At 37.0% G+C, this 26416-nt stretch overlaps 1 protein-coding gene across 1 annotated transcript in view; it reads left to right on the top strand.

Moving 5' to 3' along the window:
• Positions 1 to 24989, top strand: part of RNF11 (ring finger protein 11) — a 38345-nt gene extending 13356 nt beyond the window's left edge. Inside the window, exons 2-3 of the mRNA XM_004438538.3 lie at positions 21325 to 21494; positions 22824 to 24989. Of these exons, the coding sequence (XP_004438595.1) occupies positions 21325 to 21494; positions 22824 to 22995 (342 nt within the window). The 3' untranslated portion in view covers positions 22996 to 24989. The remainder of the gene's footprint in view (positions 1 to 21324; positions 21495 to 22823) is intronic.
• Positions 24990 to 26416: the final 1427 nt, after the last annotated feature.

Below are 26416 nucleotides of genomic sequence, written 5' to 3'. Positions count from 1 at the left end.
ATAGCACAACGGTGTTCTGCTAAATTAACAAAAATGCTGAAGGTAGCAAAGCGTGTTTTTGATGTTCTGTGTCCTTTTTTCTATCCTCAATTGATGATTCCCCTTTCACCTTTCTTTTCTCCCTTGGGGCTCCCTGTCTAATCTTTCTTTCCGAATTCAAAATAAGAGATGGTTGTAATCTTTTATCATTGATAGTAAGATACCAATTCCTGTCTATTAATTAAGGCTAATTGCAGTATAGTGGGATGTGTTTAATTTAACATTATCTCTGCTAGTCATTTGTATCCACTATGTTTCTTGCGTTTCACTGTGATATTTTTTAAAATGTAGAAGTAATAGCAGCAGATCTGGAGCTAAGAGGGCCGTGAAGCCATTGGTACTGATAAGTAATCCGTTCAGATTCATGGAGGCGCAAGGAGGTCCAAAAAAACAGGACTCTTAAAAAAAGTAAAAAAGAAGATGGGGTACTAAAATCACACAGGAGAATCCAGTGGATTCAGCTGTAGAAAGTACACCTGCAATTAGATTTAAGTGAAATGTTCCAGTTTAAACAAGATTTATTTTGGATAGATAAGTTTTGGATAGAAAACCTAAAATTTTATTATACATTTTTAACAACATTTTTTCAACATTAGTTGACATTAGCAAGACATGAGGTCATAACACTAATTTTTGTTCCAATACACTACCTTTGGTAGTAGTGTCTTACTAAACTGATTCTCAAGTGGATCCTTTTTCAAACTTCACAACCTTCCCCTTTTATTCTCACTCCTTCCCCTATAAATCACTGAAATATTGACTTCTGAGCAGATTTTCATCCCATTTTGTTGACTCAAAATTGTTAGAAAGATTAGTTTATTATACTCTGGAGGTAATAGAATGGTGCCTCCAGAGTCTTGAATTATGTAGGATTATTTGTGTTATTGAGTGAAGTCTATTCTGCTTTTAATTCTTGTACCTACTTTTTATCATTTTTTTCTCTTTGTCTTTTCCCACTGTCAGATGGTTCTTCATCTGCTGTTAATATGTCTGCCCTTGCAGTACCTCTTCTTCTAATATTCTGCATATTATAAAACCAGATAATCAAGCTTGTCGTAATGTTTCCTAGCAGCTGCCAATAGAGACAGCCCAAAGGCAGTATCTATGAGTAAAGCAGCATTTTTATTTGTGAAGAAACTATTTGGGGATTTGGATACATGGGTACCTTGTATTTTTTTTTAAGTTTAAATTTATTTTTAAAATTTCCTTGGCACAAATTTGCTTAAGTAAAGTTGATTTTAGCAGGAAGTCCATATGCATATGAGAGTAAAAAAATAGAGAAAGGGAAGGAACCGTCTTTAATGTTGAGTCAAGCTTATCAGTGTTGCATTTTTCACATGCGCATCCCCTCTTCCCCCCCCACTGCGTTTCATTATCTAGAATTTTCTCTCTTCCCTAGATTTTATTTCTCAAAATACTTTTTATTTATCCCTTAACACATGCTTTAATTAGCCAGGACTCCTTCTAAGGTCTAAGTTCCTAAGCTTGATGTAATCTTTAGATTGATGAATACTTTCCCTTAGGCCCACAAATCCCTATAGGATCAGGGATAGAACTGCATTTCAATGTAACTGATTTCCTTGGTAATCTTCTGTATTCATTCATTCAAAAACACTAAGAAGGGGTCCGTTGTCAGATTGGGGTCCCTGATCAGATTGCCAAAGGTTTCCATGCCACAAAGAAGGTTAAGAATCTCCCAGAGGCAGTCTTTGAGTTGCAAGACATGAGGGCATATCACTGCTGCGAGAACAACAAAGCCTTTGGGGTTTGTGCCACAGTGTTCTGATAGGTGTGTGGTATAGGAATTCAGTTAAATTTTGCCATTGCAACACTATTAGGTAAGTTATCAGACCTCATTTAAGATTAGGTAGCATGAAATGGGGCCATTTTAAAATGGCTGAAATTCTGAAATCCATTGAGAAAATGAACTTGAAGTATAATTTCTTAGTCACAGATGAAAAACTTTTGTATCACGAGGAAAACGGCAACATCATAATCTCAAAAAAAATGCTAAGACTGTGGGCTTTCAAACATTTTTTGGCAATTCATACTAAAAAATTTTACACCGTACTTCAGTTTATAAAAATGGAAACAATTTTCATATAACAGTGTTGACCCTTACTATATATTCTGTATGTTCTATTTCATTTTCTAAAAAGTCCTAGTTGTGACCCTCTAAAACCAATTTCAGAATCCACAATAGGTCATGACCTGCAGTTTAGAAAACACTCCAAGATATAGAGCCAAAAAGATAAGATTGTGAAATACATTTAAAATATTTTGCATGTCCGGTATCTCAAACAAGATCTCTTAGGAATCCAAACTTGCCTCTCTGTAAAAGAGCATTTTAGAGAAGTGGTTATGTGTTTATCCTGGGAATAGTCATTAAGATGCTTGTGCCAGGTCCTTTACATTTATTATCTTTATTAAGGATTTTGGACTTTATCCTAGATCAGTGGAAAGCTAGCCACTAAAGGATTTTAAGTGGGATGGTGGGGGGGTGACTATATAAATTGGATTTGCATTTAAAAAGTCTCTGAGAACAAATTGGAAGGGGATAGTGGTTATGGGAAAACTAGTTAGGAAGCCACTGCATTAGCGGATATTGTTGGGTAGGGTGTTGGCAATAGAGATGAAGAGTTATGAATTCTGTTGATAATTGAGACAAAAACAGCAGAATTTAGTAATGGATTATATGGAAAGAATATCCAGGAGATTAGGATAGAAACATCAACAACCAATTGTTTTGGGAGAAGATTGGCTGTGAAGTGGTATAGGAATAGGGCAATAAGGGGATGAGGAATTGAAGGTGGATTAGTTTGTTTTAGTGAAAAAGACTTGATTATGTTTATAAGCTGATGAGAAGGATCCAGCGAAAAGAAGAGGTTGAATAGGGAGAGCAGCAAAAATCTATAGTGTAAGGATTCTGACAAGGTGGAAACAGATGGAATCCAAACAGAGGTAGTAGGCTTGGCCTACATAAAAGAAAATAAAATCTTTAAAATTATTTTTTAATAATTAAGTATTAGGTAATACATTCATGTGGTCAAATTCTACAAGAGTACAGTTGAAACATCTTACTTGTGTTCTCCAGCCACTCAGTTCCACATCCCATAGGCAACTAATGTTAATGTTTTTGTGGATCCTTCTAGAGATTTTATACACATGTGCAAATACAAATAGTCCTCCCCCACCCCTTTATACAAAAAATAGCCCACTATACACACAATTCTAGACCTTGGTTTTTTTTTTCCACTTAGTGTATCTTCAAGCTATTTCCCTATCAGTACATAAAAAGTTTCATTCTTCTCTAGGGCTGCATAGTATTCATTGTATGTACTATTATTTATTTATCCAGTTCCCTATTTGATGGACATTTAGGTTGTTACCATTCTTTTGATAGTGCCTCTATTTTAACAAGATGGAAAGACTAAATGGAGATATGTACACATGTGGGCAGGGCTGTTGGTTCATTCTAGAAGTTAAGGGGCCCAAATGATCTAGGTGCAGAGAGCTAGAATGGTCCATTTTGGGGCCAGCAAATGGAAATTGAATATTTAGGTTAAAGAGCTGATATGTGGAGACTTACTTGGTCAAATGAACAGGAATTATACCTTACCTAGGGAAATCTAGCTGGGTCAGTAAACTAGATGGAGGTGAAGAGTCACTGGACCAAAGTTGGAGATAACAGCCAGGAGAATTCCTGAAACTGTGTGTTTTGTCAGTCAAGAGTCACTTTCAGTAGTCACCTTTTAATAACGAAGAATTAGGCCTACTTTTGGTAGCCTTAAACTGGGACCCTTCATTCAAGGGTAAATGGATCTATCCCATCTGGAGGGCAAGGAGCCCTTTTTAGGGCAAAGAATGTGTTTTGGGTTCAGAAACTCTCTAAGAAGATATTTCCACAGAATTGCCTAATTTCCAAAGAATTTCAGTTTTCTACCAGTGTTTATCAGTTATAGAACTTGTAATTGTAACCTAAAATAGAAAAATTGGTTAAGCCTAAATTATAAATTTGTTTGCAGAATTACTTAAGGCGCCTTCAAATGGTTATAATTTTTTCAACAATTTTAGTGGGTCTGTGATGTCACTCACACTGTTAGGTATCACGGGCCAAGTATAAGATACATACAAACATGAAACAGTACCAAGTCATGGGCACAACAGGTGCTACAGGAGGCTTGAGGTGCGAGAGCTAACTTTCGGTTAGAGTTGTCTGAGAGGGCTTCTTGTGGGACTGGTGTTCAAGTATCAAAAATCAAGACTTCCCTTATCCCCTTGTTTGGATTTTTTCCTTATATTCCTTCAAATGGTTTTTCTGTTTCTCTGGCAACCATCTAAGTTCACATAAGTGTTTCTTAACCCTTTCTTTGTTTAATAACTCTTGAGAAGCTGAAAACTATAAACCATAAATCCTCTTCCTAGAAAGATGCACAGAATTTTGCATGCAATTTCAAGGAATTTGTGTACAGTCACGTGCCACGTAACGACGTTTCAGTCAAGGACGAACCGCATATACAGACAGTGGTCCCATAAGATTAGTGCCGTATAGACTAGGTGTGTCATAGGCTATGCCATCTAGGTTTGTGTAAGTACACTCTATGATCGCACAGCAAAGAAATCAACTAACGACGCATTTCTCTAAACATTTCCCCATTGTTAAGGGATGCGTGACTGTACTCGCTTAAGCCCTGGACTTCAGATTAACAACCTCTGGTCTGTTATCTCAAACTTCTGTTCCTACCTGCTTTCATTGCCTTCTTCAATGTATCTTGTCTACACTGCCAGGTAACCTGTTAAAATACAACTTCTATGTTATACTTCTTCAGTGATTCCTCAATAGCTGCCATTTAATATAAAAGCCAAATCTGTAAGAATATTTGATTTCCTCTACTCCTGGAAATTTGACTGAATGGATGTGACAGGTCACATAGCTATTTTGTAACACCAGACAATTTTCTTTTCTTTTCTTTTCTTTTGTGAGGAAGATCGGCCCTGAGCTAACATCTGCCAATCCTCCTCTTTTTGCTGAGGAAGACTGGCCCTGGGCTAACATCCATGCCCATCTTCCTCCACTTTACATGGGACACCGCCACAGCATGCCTTGACAAGCGGTGCGTCGGTGCGCGCCTAGGATCTGAACCGGCAAACCCCAGGCCGCCGCAGCAGAACATGCGCACTTAACTGCTTGCGCCACTGGGCCAGCCCCCAGACAATTTTCTTGACTTATGGTACATAGCATGTTCTGTCATTGGATTTCATTACGTAATTCTAAACTGAGAATGGTTTGTGCGCTTTAAAAAGATATTTTGAAATTTGTTAACAATCTATCCTTTTTCTTTACTTTTATACTTTTAAGTATAAAAAAGTTAATTTCCACTGATTTGTATATCGTTGCATTCCAAGTTGCATTGTTGAAACTAAATATTGCTTAGGTAATAGTAGGACCCTGTATACAAGGGACTCTCAAAAGAAAATTAGACTAAAAACATATATATATGTATTTTTTGACTGATTCACTATATCTTAAAAATGAAGTTAATGTATGCTACAACACGGATGAACCTCAAATAATTATGCTAAGTGAAAGAAGCCAGACACAAACGGTCATGTAGTCTATGATTCCATTTATATGAAATATCCAGAATAGGTAAGTCCATAGAAACAGGTGGTAGCCAGAGGCTGAGGAAAAGGGGGAATGGGTCGTAACTACCTAGGGGAGACAGAGTTTCATTTTGGAGTGATGAAAGGGTTTTGGAAGTAGTTAGAGTAGTGGTTGCACAGCATTGTGAATATACTAAAGGCCACTGAATTGTTCTCTTTAAATTGGTTAATTTTATGTGATATGAATTTCACCTCTATTTTAAAAAAGTAGAGTTAGACTCAGCTGTGAAAGTCATGTTTTTAGCAGAATTAAATAGGCATTGTGACTTGTCTCTATTTTGCTTTCATTTTTCTGTTCAGCTTATAAATTGGATTTTCTAACAATAACTTTTAAAATTAGCTACTTAGTGACACCAACTTTATAAGGTTTTCTTTCCTTTTTTATAGTAAATTGCAAGTTAAATGCAGTTACTTAGAAATGAAAATTATAACTCATATTTTCAATACTCTGTTGCAACCACAGTTAACATTTCAGTGTATATTTCCATACAGTTTTTTCCAATGTAAAATATTTTTAAATGCATGTGTAATAGTACTCTCTAATATTTTTGCATCCTTTTAATTTTTACTTAATGTCATTTTATAAGCATTTTCTCATGTTGCCACAATTTTTAGAGCTCTAATTTTTAAAAGCTGTTAAGGGCTGGCCCCGTGGCTTAGCGGTTAAGTACGTGCGCTCTGCTGCTGGCGGCCCGGGTTCGGATCCCAGGCGCACACCGACGCACCGCTTCTCCGGCCATGCTGAGGCTGCGTCCCATGTACAGCAACTAGAAGGATGTGCAGCTATGACATACAACAATCTACTGGGGCTTTGGGGGGAAAATAAATAAATAAAATCTTTAAAAGCCGTTAAATAATCCGTTAAGTCTGTATTATTCTCCTGTACATTTAGGTTATTTCTTGATATTCCAAGGTAAGTTTTCTTGATTCCTGGTGGTGGTAGAGGAGATGATGAGATGTGTTTCATTATCTAGAAATTGTGCCAGGGAGCATTTTATGAAAAAGTAGTGTGCTGACAGTTTCGGTTGAAAATAAGTTACAAATAGCTGGCTGGTGAGTAGATAGCCTTGCTCAGAACAACTTTACATTTGGATTCTAAGATTAATAACTCTCCAGTAATCTTAACTTTTGTTTTATTTACATTTGTACTACCAAGGTCAAGTTAGGATGCTTTTTTTTTTTTTTTTTGAGGTGCATTGCCAAAAGGACTTAAGCACTCTAAATTCCATATTCTGCTAGTCTCCATTTCTCTTACTAGTTAAAACAGTTTCCTGATGTCCTGACCTGGAATTGAGCTCGAGGAAGAATCTAAAGACTAAACCTGATTTTTCACTTCCAGACTTGTAAGTGCTGATGTTTGGCATAATCTGAGTAGTCTAGTAGACAGATACCAGCATCTCACTACTCATTTAGTATAGCTCAACGTTGAGATCCAGGGCATTGTCGGTATCTGTGTCTTAAAGAGGATCATCATAAGACAACTGTAATTTTTCTTGTTTCCTATGTTAGGGTATGTTACATGAAACAACACAAACAATTAGAAGGCAAGCATTAGGAATATGATATTGAATGACTAGTGCATTAGAAAATAGGAACCACCTATGTAGAAGCTGCCACAGCTGATCTGACTAGAGGATGTAGCAAATGTCCTTGGTCAGACTAATTTTAGGCCTCCTCAGGAGACCCTGGTTGCTTCAGATAAGCAGTATTATAAGATCCTTATTCTTTTCACCTCCATCCTAAAATATTTCACTAAGCTTCTAGGAAAAATACCACAATAAAATGTAGGCGTTTTCAAAACAATTTTCAACAAATGGTGCTGGGACACCTGCATGTCCACATACAAAGAATGAAGTTGGACCACATACAAAGAATGGAAGTTAATGGTTCATCTACCTAAATATAAGAGCTAAAACTATAAAACTCTTAGAAAATATAGGAGTAAGTCTTCATGACCTTGGATTAGGTAAAGCCTTCCTAGATATGATACCAAAAGCACAAGTGATGAAAAAATAAATAAGACAGATATCATCAAAATAAAAAACTTGTGCTTCAAAGGACACCAATAGGAAAATAAAAAGACAACCTATAGAATACAAGAAAATATTTGCAAATCATTTATCTGATGAGGGACTGATGTCTGGGATATATAAAGAACTCTTAGAACTCAATAAACAAAACCCAATTTTAAAAAGGGTAAAGAATCTGAATAGTCAGTTCTCCAAAGAAGACATACAAATGGCCAGTTAGCACATGAAAAGATGCTTTACATCATTTGCTATCAGGGAAATGCAAATCAAAACCACTAGGGTGACTGTAATAAAAAAGACAGAAAATAAGATTTGGCAATGATGTGGAGAGATTGGAAGGAACCCTCATACACTGCTGGTGGGAGTGCAAAATCGTGCAAGTGCTTTGGAAAACATTTTGGCAGTTCCTCAAAAGACTGAACATAGAGCTATCATATGACCCAGCAATTCTGCTCCTAGGTGTATATCCTAGAGAAATGAAAACGTACGTCCACACAATCTTGTACACAAATGCTCATAGCAGGATATTCATGATAGCCCCAAACTGGAAACAACTGAAATATCCATCAGCTGATGGATGGCTAAACAAAATGTGGTATATACATACAATGCAGTATTATTCAGCAATAAAAAGGAATGAGGTTCTGATACATACTACAACATGGTGAACTTTGAAAACCTGCTGTTTTAGGCCTCCAAAGACCACATTAGTATGATTCCATTTATATGAAACGTCCAGAATAGGCAAATCTATAGAGACAGAAAGCAGATTAGTGGTTGCCTGGGGCTGGGGAATTTAGGGAGAAATGGGGGAATGACTGCTAATGGGTATGGGTTTTTTAGGGGAGTGGGGCGGAGATGATGAAAATGTTCTAAAATTGTAATGATGGTTGCATAACTCTGTGAACATACTAACAACCATTGAATTGTGTACTTTAAATGGGTTAGTTATATTGTGTGAATTATAATGGGGTGGTTTTCCACTTAGCCTTAAAAACTTTTAGAAGCCAATATACTTCCTAAAGAGTTAGTTTTGCAAAATTCTGACAACTAAAGTTCAGCAGTCTTTGGAGGAGATTAATTTTTATTGGTGATGTTAGCCCTGGTCCTTCAAAAAATAACTTTAGAAAAAAAGGAGGAGCGTGTCTGTTAGAGAACTTAGTGCAGTAAATGCAATACCAGACTTCCTGAGCTCCAAAGCCAACCCTTGGCTGCTACAGACATATTCTTTTTAGAATTAATACCTTTTTAAAAAACTCTCATCTTTTAACTCCTTAAAGGCTATGTGTATTCTGACTCTTGGTTTTGCAAAGAATTCTTGGGCTTATTAATCCTAGCTTTCAAATACGACTTGTATTTGCATCTTCCATTTAAGGATGAAAGGCAAAATTTTTGAAATGTGTGTTCTTATTCTTTGAGCTGGTAAAATTCAAAGATAGGATGCTTAAATGAGAAAAATTCTAGTATATTTTGGCTATAGCAAAGAAATGGTTCCAACAACAACTCATGTATTAAGAGGAATATCTCTTAGCCTACAACTAACCTGGAGATCTGCCTCACTGGTAAGCAATTCTTTGTCGGTAAGTGGTTGTCATTTCCCCTCTGGAAACCAGTTTGCTTGGTGAGAAGGAAAGAGTAGTCTAATTTAGGAAAGAAAATGGTGGTGGTGCTTAGGAGACTCTTGTTTTAGACAAAATTAATTCAGAGGAAAGATGCTTTATTTTAATAATACACATGGATTAGAATCAGAAAGCTGTCAATGAACCAAGGCAGCCACTCTCCCATTTCTCTTACCCAGGGCTTCAGCGTTTTTCATTTGTGAGCTCTCCTAATGACTGCTTCACTCAGCATTTCTAATCTGTCTTACATACCATCAGTTTTCTCATAACCTCAATTTACATATGCCTCTTATTTGCTGCTTGATGACCTTTCAGGTCACTTGATTCAGTTTTCCAATTCTAATTCTAAAGAAAGAATCTGATTGGTTCAACCTCTCTTCACCAGTCAGGAGGTGCAAGTCATCAAATGTTGGCTAGCCTATGGGTCCACTGGAATGCATGCCTGTCGCAGAAGTTGCCAGGTCCTGGGCAGTTTGGGGATAGTAGGATCTGTGAGTGAGGTAGTTATCTTTTCTTGTTTATTCCCTCTGTGTGCCGCTACTATAAGGGATTTAAGCTTCATAAGGATAGAGACCTTACCTTATCTGTCTTGGTCACCACTATATCCCGTTTGCCTAAAAGAGTCTCTGAAATGTGGTTAGGTGTTCAAGAAATTGATGCTTAGGCTCAAAATGTGACCTTGATTTCATTTGTCTTGAGCTTTAGGTGGATGAATAAGCTTATCTAATGATTTGCTAATGCTGAGTGCCTGTGGTGATAATGCCTACCAGCCCTCCCCCAGTTAGGATAATGTATATAACCCTGTAGCCAGCGCTGGTGGTCTAGGGGTTAAGATTCAGTGCTCTCACTGCAGTGGCCTGGGTCATTTCCCGGTCAGAGAACCAAACCACTTGTCTATCCGTTGTCATACTGTGGCGGCTGCGTGTTGCTGGGATGCTGAAAGCTATGCCACCAGTATTTCAAATACCAGCAGGGTCACCCATGATGGACAAGTTTCAGCGGATCTTCCAGACTAAGACAGACAAGGAAGAAGGACCTGGCCACCCGCTTCTGAAAAATTGGCCACGAAAACCCTATGAATAGCAGTGGAGCACTGTCTGATACAGCGCCGGAGGGTGAGAGGATGGTGCAAAAAGACCAGGCAGGGTTCTACTCTGCTGTGCACAGGTCTCTAAGAGTCAGATTCAATTCGATGGCACTGAGAAACAACAACAATGTATAACCTTGTATAGTAAGTGCTCGGTGAATATTTTATGCAATGAATGAAAGAAGCCAACTTTTTCATTTCTTTTAAAAAAAGCGGACAAATGCCAAACCACCTCCCTGGAAGCAGTGCTCTTTTTCCATCAGATCACTCTGGTTTATATCACTTTTTCATTAAATATAACATCATATCATTTGTCAGTATCATAGATGGGATGTTGACTTTTTTTCCCTTTCTATGTGTAATTGTTATCCTTTATGGTTCAGGAACTGCATTAATACTAATCTTTGGGGTTTTTTGTTTATTTGGGTTGGGTTTTTTTTGGTCAAGATTCATTGAACATCAGAGTTAGAATTTGCATTGAAACCATCTATTCCAAATCCTCCATTTTATGGCCTTAAGTTTCAGTCTGGCAAAATTCAGAGAAAACATTCCCAGTAGGAGACTGCAGCTTGGGAGGGGGTGGTGCCAGCAGCAGCTTGTAAGGCTGTAAGGAGAAAATCAGAAGAGCTGACTCTTATTTCCTACTGGAGGAAAGGATACAGCTTTTGGTGACAAGCTGCATTCTTTAGCAGTGACTTTATTTTTCCTTCACCGCAAACCAGACTTGTACTATTTCCAGCCTCAGCACATTATTTAGGCACTTCCCCACTGCATTGTTTTAGTTTCTGAAATTGTATCATATTCCCTAAATTGGGTCCAACTTTTAATGCAGTGCCTTTCAGATAGACATGTTCACTCTTTGATCTGTTTCTGTCTTTCTTGACTTGTAAACTCCCTGAGATTGAGGCCTATTGTATTTTTCGCAACATTCCTCATTTTATAAATGCTTCATTATATATTAACAAACAACTGGAATACGTCAGAGGTTTTTCTCATCAGAAGGTCAGACCTTACTTTTTTGTGTGACTGACCCTGTCTTTTCCCTTTGCTCTGCCTCAGCATATTTCCTAATCCTTTGTTCCTTTTCTATTCTACCCTCTTCCATGATGCTGCATTTCTTTTCCTAACACACATTTTAATTTTACATTATTCCTTTTCTTTAAGGCAAATAAATGCTTTTCCTTGGATTCTTTTGTTTTATTGTTGTTATTGTTTTGCGAGAAGACTTATGTGGAAAATTAAAGAAAGCATTAAGGAGAAAAGAATTGTTTAAATTTGTTTGAAATATATTTGCTTCTCTTATTGTGAATTCCCCCTTTCTCAAAATTTAAACTCACAGGGCAAGTACATGTGTGTCTCCTATCAACACTGAGGAAATGGTAGTTAGATAACATTTATAAGACATTTAAGTAGGTGATGGGGATAAAGGGAAGGGGGGAAGTCAGAGGAATCAGGAAGAATGAGATGTCTACCTTGGATGACTAGTGATGTCATTATAGGAAGGCCCAGATATCAAGCCCCTATCTTGGTGTAGGTACTTTACTTACATTTTCTTAGTTGTTCCTTACAACGCTCTTTTAAGACAGGTATTCTATTAATTTCTGATGAGAAACCTTAGGCTTAGAGGTATTAAGTAACTTAGCTATGGTCAAATATCTGATAAGTCCGAGAGCTGAAATTCCATGAAATGTCGTTGTTCTTTCTTCTGTACTTCTTTATCATTAACCTAGATAGTGGGCATAGAAATTCTGAGTTTGAGAAAGGTTGTAGAAGTAGAAAGAGATATTTAGCTTGGTTTTGGACATATTGAAGTTCTTGTGGGATGGGTAGGTAGAAATTTGAAAGAGGTGATAAACCAGGTATTGTCCCTTGGAGAAGGAATGTTGGTTGTAATTTGTATTGAGTTTTCATTTTTGGTTTTATTGTGGCTTAATCCAAATCATTAGCAATTTTTTCATAACATGGTTACAAAATCTTGATATGAATATCTGACATGGATTCCAAGAACATACTTTGATTTAAATCATTCAGTTATCCAGTAATGTTTATGGAGTTCCTACTACATGCCAGATACTGTGCAGAGTAAATAGTATACATTGGTAAGCAAAACAGACACAGTCCCTGCCCTTATCATGCTTATAGCCTAATGGTGTGGGAGTACATTAATCAAATAATCGTGAAGATAATCACACACCTTTTTAGCCCAAGCACAAAATACCTCATGAATTATATTCATAGAATAGAGGTGAGGGCAGCCAATTGAACCACCCTTGAAGGTGCCAGCATTTATATTAATTATCAATTTAATACTTGAGTGATTTAGATTTTCATAAACTGATTCATAGTATTCCTTTCTGTATTAAGCGCCCTTGTATGTTGGGAATGATTAATTTGTAAGCATTATTTTCCACAGGTCTTCAAAATCATATTTAGTGTTCACATTTGGGGGGGAACAGTGGAGGTAGGTGTCCTTATTATCAATCATTCTTAAAGAATATACATAGCAAAACAAAAACAACTTTATAATCCCGATGTTGTGGCATGTACACTAGCTTTATTAAGTATTTAACAATTGGCTAGGGGTTCCAGGAAATTTAAAGAAACACTGAAATGAAAGGAAACACTGGAGTAAGTTAATGGGTGACTATTTTTAACTATTAGTAGGTAACATTTTTAGTGGACCATTTATTCATCTATCCATTCAGTGAGAAGCAAAAACAGACATAATTCCTATCATGGATCTTACAGTCTGGTAGGGAGGACAAACATTCAAATTATAACTAAATGTAAAATTACAACTATGACAGATGCTGTGAAGGAAACTTACTTGGTGTATAAGAGCCTGTAATAGAGAATGGTTAGTAGGGAAGGTTTTTGAGAAAGTAGAAGTTGAACTGAGCTCTGAAGGAAGAAAAGGAGGTATATAAGCAGTGGTGATGGGGGAGAGTATTCTCATGCAGAGAGTACAGTAGGTGCCAAGACTTCATGTAGGAGAAAACAGGTTCTTTAAAGGATCTGAAAGAAGGCCCGTGGGGCTAGACAGCAGTGAGTGAGTTGTTAGATGAGGGAGGAGAGGTAGGTACATAGGTAGGTTATCAGACTATGTAGGGCTTTGGGGGTCTTGTGAAGGACTTGAGCCTCCATCCTAAGAGCAGTGGGTAGCTATTGAAGGATTTTTTAGGTGTGTGAGAGGAGGGTATAGGGTTGGATTTGTTTTGAAAGGATTGCTCTAACTTCTTCTGGGTAGAGAACGAATTGCGATTTTGCTAGCTAATATTGCATACCAGGGAAGAAATGGGAGCTTAGACTGGAATATTGGGAGTAGACATGGAAAGAAATGAACAGATTCGGTCAGTATTTCAATAGAAAATAAATTCACTGGAACTTGGTGATATTGAATATGAGGAGGGTAAGGGAGAGGAAGGAGCCAAGAATGTCTGTCTTACAGAACTAGGAAGATGATCATGTCATTCACTGAGACATGGAAACCTAAAAGAGGACCAGATTTTAGAGAGGAGTTCATTTTTGGACATGTTGCATTTGAGGTACTTTTGGAACATCGAATTGGAACTGTCAAGTAGAGCCTGGAGTTTAAAAGGGAGATCTAGACTGGAATATAAATTTGGGAATCATCTATATCTAGGTGGTAATTTTAGCTGTCAACATGGATATAGTTATTAGGTGAAGAGTATAGGGCAGGAGAAGAGGCCAGGACGAAGCCAGTTACATTTGTGCTCCAAATACAGTCACGTTCAGAGGTACTAGAGATTAGGACTTGAACATATGAATTTTGGGGGACACAGTTCAGCTCATAACAACATCTCTATCTCAAAAATGTTTTCTCTATGCTAAATAAATATTCAAAATAATAGTTCCTTCAGGTGTCTTTTTAAACTTACTTTGATAAAAGGAATAAAACACAAGTACTCTGTAACCACCATTGTCAAAACACACCTTTTTTCTCAAAGGAGCATTTCTAATGAACATTGCCAAATAAACTATTTGAAAACAAAGGAGTCAGTGCAGGCACTATCCATCACTCTGAACCTTATCTAGAATGTTCATCAATTCCATAGGAAGACTCACAGGACTTAGCATATAATTGTAATAACAGCTATGATTTATTACAGCAAAAGTACACAAAATCAGCAAAGGGAAAAGGTGCATAGGTTCACAGAAAGTAGGCACAAGCTTCTAAGAGTCCTCTCCCAGTGGAGTCATACAGAATGGGCTTAATTTCTCCAGCATGGAATTGTGCCAACATGTGTGAAGGGTTGTCTACCAGGGAAGCCCATGGTACTCAGTAGGCATCCATTGCCCAGCACATACCAAAATTCCAGACTCACAGAGGAAAGCAGGTGTTCAGCATAATTCCTACTGTTTACACAAAGATTTTAGGCACAGTGAGCCATCAGTTAGAGAGTGGTAGGAACTGTCCCAGAATCCAAATCTTTTAAAAATTGCTGTTTTTATATCTCTGTCTAATCTTCCTTTCAATGCCCTTTAGCCTAAGACATTAGAAACAAGATTCCATTTTGCCACCTAGAAAATACCAGTGGATCTCTAGTTACTAAACAATTAATAACTCATACCATACCTCAGTCCATTTTTAACAAGTATGATAGGAATTAAAATTAGGTGTGTGTGGTAAGAAGCGTGAGGCCACATCCATCTTTAAAATATCAGGAGTGGGCCGGCCCCGTGGCTTAGCGGTTAAGTGCGCGTGCTCCGCTACTGGCGGTCTGGGTTCGGGTCCCGGGCGCGCACTGACGCACTGCTTCTCCGGCCATGCTGAGGCCACGTCCCACATACAGCAACTAGAAGGATGTACAACTATGACATACAACTATCTACTGGGGCTTTGGGGGAGGAAAAAAAGGAGGAGCATTGGCAATAGATATTAGCTCAGAGCCGGTCTTCCTCAGCAAAAAGAGGAGGATTAGCATGGATGTTAGCTCAGGGCTGCTCTTCCTCACAAAAAAAATTAAATAAAATAAAATATCAGGAGTTCTTAGTCATTTCCTTCCCTCTATGGCTTTCTGAAAAGTTGCACGTAGACTGAAATTAGAATGTTGAATCATTTTAAATATCTAGACAGTACTTAGAGGGTTCTTTGGGTTTAACAAAAAATACCAAAGAAGAAAATATATCCATAATGTGAATAATGAAAAGGTAGAGTTTTTATTTTATTATTTTTGGGAGTAAGATTAGCCCTGAGCTAACATCCATTGCCAATCCTCTTCTGTTTTGCTGAGGAAGATTGGCCCTGGGCTAACATCCAAGCCCATCTTCTACTTTATATGGGACGCCGGCACAGCATGGCTTGATAAGCAGTGTGTAGGTCCACGCCCGGGATCTGAACCTGCGAACCCCAGGCTGCCGAAGCAGAGTGCACAAACCTAACCACTATGCCACCAGACCAGCCCCTAGAGTTTTTATTTTATATCTATTAATATGTTCTTCATTAGGTAGAGCTTTCCTTTTCTGCTGTCAAGGATTTTGGAGTCCCTTATTACCATAGTCTTATACCAGTTGTTCCAGTGTGAGTTCATATCCATCATATCTTAGTGTGAATCGCAGCTCATTAAGACTGGTCAGCTGGACTGGGACTAAGAATCAGGAAGGTAGTCTAGACTAGAAATGGTAATCCAAGGGTTGAAAAACTCAGAGCTGGCAGGGGTCATAACAGAGGCCAAAGAGTTTCTTCTATTGAGGGATAAGCCAGAAAGCCAGGGACAATAACAGTTAGCTTAAAGTCTGCAAACCAGAGTCGCTTGATGATGGGGAGAAAACAAAGGGTTAGAATAATTTACAAATGTTGGCATTTTACTAAACTCTTTGATGTTATCTTATATGATTCTATCATCACCCTCTAAAGTGGTGCTATTATCTCCTTTATTCAAAGATATTAAGAGACTTGGCTTAGGTCACCATGGTAAGTAGCAGAGACTCAAATCTTGTAATTTAATTTTTCAGACTGAAAATCCCATTTGCTTAAATAGCAATGTTTTTAAAACTGTGTTCCACTGATTCCTAGGATTCTGCAGAGGTACTCCAGATAGGGGTTGGCGATGGTAATCCTCATCCCTCCTAGGTCACATTCCATCCCAGCTGCATTCCACCCAAGTAGCTTAGTGCTAAATATTGTGATTATAAAGAAGATTCCTTTGAACAAAAGTTTCGTTGCTTAAGAAACTCATTGGATTAGTAGGCTGTGTTACCTTTTTAGACCAGGTAGTTTGAGAAAGTGACACTGGGTGATGGAAATCCTAAAGTTAGCACAAGGAGAAACTGTCCTTTAATGTTTTAAAACAACTTGCTGAGCATAGGTATCAGCAGAATTTGACCTTACAGTAAGAATTACCTAAAGTAGCTCACAGGAGTTCCAATCAAAGGTCAGACAGAGAAGGTATGATTAGACTTGGGAGTTTATTTTTCTATCAGTAATAGAATCTATTTTACAGAGACAATTAAAAGATGGATTTGATGTTCTTTGAAATTCTTAAATTCTAGAAGTTATTGAAATTATAAAACCTTTATCACAGATGAAAAACCTTTTATACAACCATTTATTAGAAATGCCTTATTTTGATGGCTTTCTTAAAATATCATTTCAATGTACTGTTCTTCAAAGTAATGTAAATGGACAAAATCCAGATCATTTAACTTACAGAATCTCCTTGCTATCGAGCAACCAAGCATGGTGTACTGGAAATTACTGGCTTAAAAGGGAAACCAGAATTCTAATTCTAACATTGTTAGTAATATATGACTGTAGGCAAGCTTGGACCTATAAAATGGGAGCGATGGTCTTAGAGGAGTACTAAGATTCTTTTTTTAAATGTTTTGCTTATCCTTTTCTTCTTCCTCTTTTTTTGATTAAATTTTATTTATTTCAATTTCAGCTTTATTGAGGTAGAATTAACATATAAAATTATAAATCCAATCCACTTCTTAAAGTAAACTTGGGATTGCTATAGTCATATAGTAGAGCTGCAATAATAGTAGCTAACATTTATTTAACAAGCTTTTATATGTGTGTCTGAGCTATGAAACTTTTCTGCATTGAAAATTTGCCTACTAGGTGTAAAACCTTGAAGAGGTGAATACCTAAACCAGCAATGCAACAGCCATATTTATGATCATTAATAACTAAAGGGTCATGCACCTTTTATAGGCACTATAAAGCCTGGTCAACAGTTATTTTTTCTAGTGCATAAAATAGGGCTTTAATGTACATGTTGCATATAAAAGATTTTCTGAGTTGGAGCTACAAACTGAAAATTTTTATATAGGTACAAAGCTCATTTAAAAGGAAATACTTATTTAAAAAATAACTTATTTATAAAACAAAAAATTGCCTATAGTCATAGTGCTGTAGATATACAGGGCTGAAACAAAGCTTTCAACCTGTACTAGAGAAATGCAGTCAGTTTGGTACTACCTTCCTGTGTGAAAATTAGAAGAATTGACATCAAGAATTGTCACTTGATGACTGCACTTGATAACTGAAGTTTCACTGTATTCTGTGTAATGTTCCTAATTCTCTTGTAGGTAGATAACACTTGTATAATTAAGCTGAGGCTAGAGGCAGAGTCTGTCAATATTGGATGGCAGGGAGGAGGATTGGGTAAGGCTTTATTCATGTCAGCAACTTGCTGGACAGGGTAGAATTTGGACCAATAGACCTGCAGGGAAAGGTAGAGGGAATAGCAAGAGCAGAGGCAGTAAGATGGAAAAGCATGGAACTTATAGGAAACAGCTAATTCGGCTGCAGTAACAGATAAAGCTCTTTGAAAGCAGTAATAGTTATAATAGCTACCATTTATTGAGTTCCTGCCATTCCAAGGTTCACCAGCTTCCTCAGTTAAGCCTTATAGTAACCCTATGAAGTAGGATCTAATCCAGATATGTTAAATAGCTTAAACATGGTCACTCTGTTAAGTGGCAGAGAAGTATCTTTTTTTTTTGTGAGGAAGATCAGCCCTGAGCTAACATCCATGCTAATCCTCCTCTTTTTGCTGAGGAAGACGGGCTCTGAGCTAACATCTATTGCCAGTCCTTCCTCCTTTTTTTTGTTACCTAAAGCCCCAGTAGACAGTTGTATGTCATAGTTGCACATCCTTCTAGTTGCTGTATGTGGGATGCCGCCTCAGCATGGCTGGAGAAGCAGTGCATCAGTGCGCGCCTGGGATGTGAAACCAGGCCGCCAATAGCAGAGCGCGCGCACTTAACCGCTGAGCCACGGGGCCGGCCCGCAGAGAGGTATCTTAAGATTGAAGTTATCTGGATCCAAGAGCCATACTTAATATTAATAATATGATGTCTTCTTCACTTGTTTGTTGTTGGTGTTGTCAAGTCGATTCCCACTCCTAGCGCCCCTGTGTACAGCAGAACGGAACCCTGCCTGGTCTTTTTGCTCCATCCTCTCACCTTCTGGTGCTATATCAGACAATGCTCTGCTGCTATTCATAGGGTTTTCATGGCCAATATTTTTGGAAGTGTGTGGGACCAGGTCCTTCTTCGTAGTCTGGCTTAGTCTGGAAGCTCTGCTGAAGCCTGTCCACCATGTGTGACCCTGCTGGTATTTGAAATACTGGTGGCATAGCTTTCAGCATCACAGCAACACGCAGCAGCCACAGTATGACAACTGACAGACAAGTGGTGTGGTTCCCTGACCAGGAAACAAACCCAGACCACAGCAGTGAGAGTGCTGAATCTTAAACACTAGACCGCCAGGGCTGGCTCTTTGCATGTAACATGCAGTAAATAAATATTTGGATGAAGAATATAGTTCTGGTAAGCATTCAGATGCTTGGTTATTGTTTCCTAAATGTTGAGATAGAAGTATGAAAGCACTTAAAGTAACCATTAATGATTTTATGTGGAAATTCATAAAACATGAAACTTTGAACTACTGGCATTTTACTAGTACCAGAGAATATACTCTTAATTATTTGATAAAGGATTTACTGGGTTTTGAGATCTTTAATTATACACTTGTTCTGAATCTCAGAGAAAAGGAATATTTAAAGTCTTAGATTGAACTGCCTTTGACAAGAAACTCAATAACTACTGTCAGATAAGGGGTTTATAAGAATAAGGCTAATTTAAAGGCACACAATGGCATCTTTCTAGGAGACATTGTGGTAGTTTCTTTCTCCTTGAATTAAATATTTCAGTATTTGAGCCTAATTTATATGTATGAGACTTTCCTCTAAAATTACTCTTTGAAAAGGATATTTATACTTGAGTCCTTATAGAGTGTCTCATTATGAGTGCTCCCTCACTTATTTTATTTTGAACCATAGAAGCCATTAGCTCAAAACAGCCTGAATTGATGCTAGTTCTGTATGATTATGGAGGTCATCTCACAGAATTTTTTTTCCCAAAGCTTAACACAAATTTAGCAGTTATTCCTGGAGGCATAATCTCACAATTGCAAATGTTGGCTGTCATTGTAAACAAGTGCTTAAATTGTAGAGATCATGAGTGATCCTACAGGGTGAATGGAAGTAACATTTTCTAACATAACATGGATAACTAATTGTGATTTGATGTAAAATTTCCCATGAAAACTTCATACATGGATTCAAAGTGTTGTGTCTCAGTTTATTCAAGTAGAGATGTTCTCTGGAAAACCAAATTATGTGGCTCAAAAATGGTTCTAACCACAGGAAATCATTAGGTCAAAAACTCACTGTCTTCCTCATACTTCATTGAGGTCTCTTAAAATGTCTTATCAGAGAGATTTTCCCTGAACATCCTGTCTAAAGGAGCATCTCCCATCACTCTAGGAACTTTATTTTGTTACTGTCAACTCATCACCTGGCACATAATAGATACTCAATAAGTATCTGTTGAAAGATTGTACAAAGAGTGTGAAAAAAATTATTTCATAAATGTGAGTTGAAAGAAAGCCATATGTCTAAATTAATATATTTTATATAGTAATATATACAAGTAAATGAATGTTATAAGTAGATATTTGGCTTTTTTTTTTGGTGAGGAAGATTAGCCTTGAGCCAACATCTGTTGCCAATCTTGTCTTTTTGCTGAGGAAGATTGGCCCTGAGCTAACATCTGTGCCCATCTTCCTCTATTTTATATGTGGGACGCCTGCCACAGCATGGCGTGATGAGCGGTGTATCAGTCTACTCCTGGGATCCAAACCTGCAAACCCTGGGCCGCCGAAGCGGAGCGCGCGAACTTAACCACTACACCACCAGGCCAATATTTGGCTATTTAATTTACATCCCCAAAAGCTTATGTATTCCATTTGGGAGAAAGGGTGGCCTCATTTGGCTCACTGTTATCATATCCAAATATGTATCCAAGATCTAAAAGGAATTTTAACAAAATTTATTGCAACAATCTCCAATCTTTCCAAATAAATAATAAATTAATTTTAAAGTTGTTGTCTATATGGAAAGAAAACAACAAGTTTGCAAATAAGAACAGTCTGTAATGGCCGGTTCTAATGTAAATAATGGTATACTGCGGCCACAAAATTCCATTGCGGCCTACAGAATATTGAATACAGTCAATTTGGTTAATTAATTAATTATATTGATTTATCTATTTGTGTATCAGGACTGAATATATCTGGGTTATATGATTTTAATGTAGAAATACTTCAAATAACATTCCATGCCAGTTTTTCAGTGAAGCTTGTGTTTATATCCTTTAAAAGTAGGTCACATATGCTAAGGTTAAGGCAGGGTAAAAAAGAATCTCATACTGCAGCACACTAGCCCAGCCTCCCTCTCTCCAAGCCCCCTCTCCCACCACCCCAGCCAAAAAAAAAGAAGAAATAAAAGGAAAACATTACCCTAGAAAACAGATTTTTAAAAAATAATCCTTTTCTCTGTTTTTTAAAATTTAGGAACAAGTTCCAGTTCCGGTCTATCATCCAACACCTAGCCAGACTCGCCTAGCAACTCAGCTGACTGAAGAGGAACAAATTAGGATAGCTCAAAGAATAGGCCTTATACAGCATCTGCCTAAAGGAGTTTATGACCCTGGAAGAGATGGATCAGAAAAAAAGATCCGGGAGTAAGTTTTAATAAATTTATATGTGCTTCAAAGGTCTATCTTCATAGATTTGCTTTTGGTAAATATTCTTCTGCATTTTGGAAGTCAGATACTTAATATAAAGAATTTTCATATAAAAAGAGCTAAGAAATGATGGTGTATTCTGACCATTTTATGTTGCCTGTGTCCATTTGGGTAACAGTTGACGTCAGTTAAAAATGATTCACCCGTGTGAGTGCAAACTAGTACCAACAGTGCTGGTGGCCTTGTCAGCTGAGAAAGCAGTTTAGCAATATGTCAAGGACCTTCAAGTCTATACCCTTGGAGACAGTTAATTCTAGAGATCTAGCCCAAAATGTGTACCTCGCTCTAACCCCTAGAGCTTTATGCACAAAGATATTCATCATGGTTTTTTTTTATTTAGTGAAAAACAACAGTAGAGGTATAGGTAATTGTGGTATAAGAATACTTTGGTAGGTTATACAGCCATTAAAATTGTTTGCTAAGGGATTTTAGTGATGTGAGGAAAACCTTATATCCATTTCTTAACTTGGAATAATTTTAAGCCTGATGAATATAAAATTTTACTTCTGGGGAGTTTTTGTCCTCTGAGCTCTTTATTGTCTGAGAATCCCTAATGAGGACAGACATTCTCCTTTTTGGATTGAGAATGGTTTTGCCAACACAGACATAATCTGATTTGCTATGTTGATTTTGGCTATTTGAGCCATAGCACCATTTAGTGCTCATAGTTAAGATCATAACCTATCTAGAATTCTGACTTCTGAAACACTGCAGAATTGGGTTGCTTCTTGAACCTGTAGAAAAGTGCAGTGAACTTGAAACTGGGGTTAATGAAGAAACCTTTAGCCTACAGCAGCCCAGTGAGTAGGCTGAAATTAGTGGTTCTGTTTTTACATATAGTTATTAAAATGAAAACTGTTTTACTCCTGGTTTACTGAAAACTCAGTTTAAGTAAACAAAGTTGATCTAACTGATGGTTTCCTACCTAAAGCATCACATTCTCCTTCAGGTGTCTTCTATAATATGTAGGTGTTTTTCAAGCACAGTTCTAGCAATGGACTTGGTCCCCATGTGGTCCATTTCTCTTTGCTCTGTTGATTTCTCTCAAACTCTGCAAATTCCCAGGGGATTAAAATAAGAGATTGTGGATGGATTAACACTTGTTAGGAAAAAAATTCAATTTGCATGCTTTGGTGGAAGGATGACAGGCAAGCCATTTTCATCTGTTCTGATTAACATTGGCTTTGTAATGGGATTTTAAAGAGTGTTCTAGGTAGATCACTTCTCTAAAAATGCTTTCTGATTTCTCTCCCTCACCCCCAACAGGTGTGTGATCTGTATGATGGACTTTGTTTATGGGGACCCAATTCGATTTCTGCCGTGCATGCACATCTATCACCTGGACTGTATAGATGACTGGTTGATGAGGTCCTTCACGTGCCCCTCCTGCATGGAGCCAGTTGATGCAGCACTGCTTTCATCCTATGAGACTAATTGAGCCAGGGTCTCTCGTCTGACTTCAAGTGAACCATCATTTTTTGGTGGTTTTGATCTTTTGTCACTGAGCCCAAAGAGCCAGGGATTAGGAATTAAGATCATGCACAAAAGTTTCCTAGAAATTCCTGAATGGCTGCAGATGTTGGGGAAAAGTACGTGATATTTTAGAAACTTAGGGGGAAAAGTAGGATGGTATTTTTATGTAAAGCCTTGACCCAGTGTTTAAAAATATAATTGTATTTAGATCTTGTTACTGCTCCAGTACATAGGAATTGTGTAAAGTGTTACAGCAGCTGTATATGTTTAAATTGTGTGTGTTGAAGATTAGGAAAAAGATAGTGGTTGTTTTTCCTAAATGAAATAACTTTGTTCTTCCCCCCTCCCAAATTCTTTTCTGAAGTTGCTGGCATTTGGGTCAAGGTTTTATTAAAAGCTACATTTTATAACACTGGCACAAAAAAAAAGTAGTTTTAAGCTTGTTTGCACAGTTATTTTTTTCCATTGGAAATGGAATTCATTGCCTTAGGTCTTTTTAAATAGTGTATTATCGTTGGGGCTGGCTCTATGCTTGAAAACCAGTTTATTTATAACCTGTTATAAGTGCTATATCTGTTTGCAGTTAGGAAATGCAGAATTCAAAGTGATCTCCTAGCTTGTAAGCAAACTGAGATGCACTATCCCTTTTCTATAAAAAGATGAGTTAATGTGTCAAGGAACCAACTCTAATAAAGTGGGGTTTAATATTACCCTTTCCTATATGTTTTATCTAATTATTTTGGTTGTTAATATGGTGATAATTAAAAGTCAAGGTAAATTTTAAGTATTAAGATTTCTGATTTATTGAGCTTGAATTATGCCACCATGCTTATGTAAAAATGAAAGTGGCACCATGATGAAACTGAGAAAAGTTTCTCAGTTGTAACAATTTTGATTTATTCTTTCCTGTGACCTCCTTCCCTGTTGTCTTGAACCATAGCAAAAGGATACTGCATCTCTTATTATTGTAGTGCTGAGGTTATTGAAGTTATATCAAACACATCTCAGTCTCTGTTTCTTGGAAAGGAAAGTCCTGCTAGCTGACTGGCAAGTCTAAGCAGGGAGAATTAAGATAAATGTATCTCATGTCTTGCACACATGCAGAATTTGTATAACCACATGACTTCATAGTTGTGATCTCAAAAAAGAAGGAATTTCTCCTTTTTCTTTTTCTTGCAGTTAATGTAAGAACACTCTGAATCTCTAAGCTTCTTAAGTGTTAGAGGTAGAGATGGTCTAGTAAAGATATAGTTGTAATGTTTTATCCATTTAGCATGTGTTTATTTTTCCTTATGTACTGAAAGGTGACTTATTTGTTCAGCTCAGTGATATTACAGCTAAAAATCATTCATTAGCAAAAAAGAGACGCAATCTCAACCTAACAAATCAGAAATGTTTCTTATTATTTTATATTGAGTTGAATATTTGACTCTTAACACTTTTCTACATACAGAACACAAGTTTCCTGAAGGTTCTTCATAATTGCATCATAGACGAATTTAAGTATGTCATAAGTACTGCTTAAAGATTCGACATTTGACTGCAGTATCCATATGTTGGTTAATTTTTTTATGAGCCCCATGATGGAAAGACTTAAAGATGAATTTGAGAAAAATTGAAAGAAATTAGATTATCAGGTTCTGTTAAATTGTTACATGTATCTTGCTTAAGTTTTTGTTCTAATTTATATCCACCCAATTACATAAAACAAATTTGGAGGAAACACCTAAAGTTGTGCAATATTTTCAGTGATATTACTTTTTCTATCCTTGTGTTTTCTACTTAAACATGATGTCTGTGTCATCAAGTATTATAGTCAGACTTTCTTTTTTCTAGATTGTTAAAATTGGTAAATGAACTTTTTTTTTAAAATCATCTTCTATGTTGCTGTTACTCTTTCTTTATTACAAGGCTTCTTTCACAGAAGTTTGGCAATAATATTGAAGGAACCAGTATTGAGCTGAATGCTTTTTTTTTTTTAGGTGCTTTGTATTCTTTAATTTTAATCTCCACATACCATGTTAAGAACCATCAATTTTGGCTTTTATTAAGTTAAATAAAGTTATAATACAGTTATAAAGGGCTAAAGTTAGAGTTGATTACATAAAAATATTCCCCAGGTTATCTAATCCTTCCTTTAAAACAGACATGTAAATTTAATGAATTACCTTTAAAGCTCTAGGTATATATACTTTTTGGGAAATATATTTTACGGCTTGGCATTTAATACCATCTAATCATAAATTTAGAAGTTTGATAGCTTTAAATTTTCTAAAGCCAAATAATAGGCGCACCATATTTAGATTTGGGCAAAATGTGTTCAAGCTTAGTTGTAGGATTTGATATGTCTGAAAAGCCTGACCAGGAAAAAAATAAACTCATCTTATTCTTTTAAATATAAACCCAACAAGTTGAAATACTTTCAGATATTTATAGTTTGGTTCACACAAACCTTTTCAATTCTATGAGTATTCTTTATGGGGAATCTCTTAAACTAGGTATTAGAAGACTCTCCCCCTACCATGTGATCTAAAACAGTATGATTTTACAGAATACAGTGAGCATTGAGGTACAAATTCTCGGCGTACAAAGCTCCTTCATAAGAAAGCATGCATTTTTAAAAAGGAATAACAATAAAACAGTAGTCAAAAGCAGAGCTGCCTATGGGCCTGAAACTATAAATGGTAAACAGTAAAGAAGGTAAGTTTCTTTGGCATAATTCAGAAACGTAGGCAGTTTGGTGGCTACCTCTGCTTATAAAGGCGTTGGCTAGCCATGAATTTCTTAGAGTTAACTGATTACACTTGCATGAAAGTGCATCATAGCCAATGCAATGACCTCAGCTAATTTTTTAAGCCTTTAATTTTGAAATTAATGGACATGAGAAAAGGTGGATTTTTGGTTAGTATCTCCTGAAATAATATTAAATTTACTCATTTGAATTTAAAGGTCATCCACTCTTTCACTGAGTGGGGAGACAGTCAGAGAAGATAGTTTGTAAATCCTCCTTCTTTACAACTCCCCTGCTCCAGTCTTACAGTCAACTAGACTTCCCTAAGACACATGCCTGGTTTGGATGTCCCCATCATGAGAGGCATGGGCATGAGAGCCATTAGAGTTCTGAGCAGTCTTCTCCTGACTGCATGATATTAATCGTTTGGAGACTTAGCCAAATTCCTTCTCATTTCTTCCCTCTTGGTCCTAGTTTCTAAGTATTTTGCCATTGAGGTCTCTCGTTTCTATCAATTTCATGCCCCTCTTACTGATGAAGGCTATTTGATGCTCATGCTTTCTTGAGAAAATGAATCAGTATTACATGTAGTCATGCACCACATAATGTTTTGGTCAATGACAGACCGCATGTACAGTGGTGGTCCCATAAGATG

The sequence above is a fragment of the Ceratotherium simum genome, chromosome 22 (assembly GCF_057802395.1).
Source record: "Ceratotherium simum simum isolate JZ-2026a chromosome 22, ASM5780239v1, whole genome shotgun sequence".
Classification (NCBI taxonomy): domain Eukaryota; kingdom Metazoa; phylum Chordata; class Mammalia; order Perissodactyla; family Rhinocerotidae; genus Ceratotherium; species Ceratotherium simum.
Note: the sequence above shows the minus strand (reverse complement) of the source record. Positions and strands in the feature narration are given on the sequence as shown.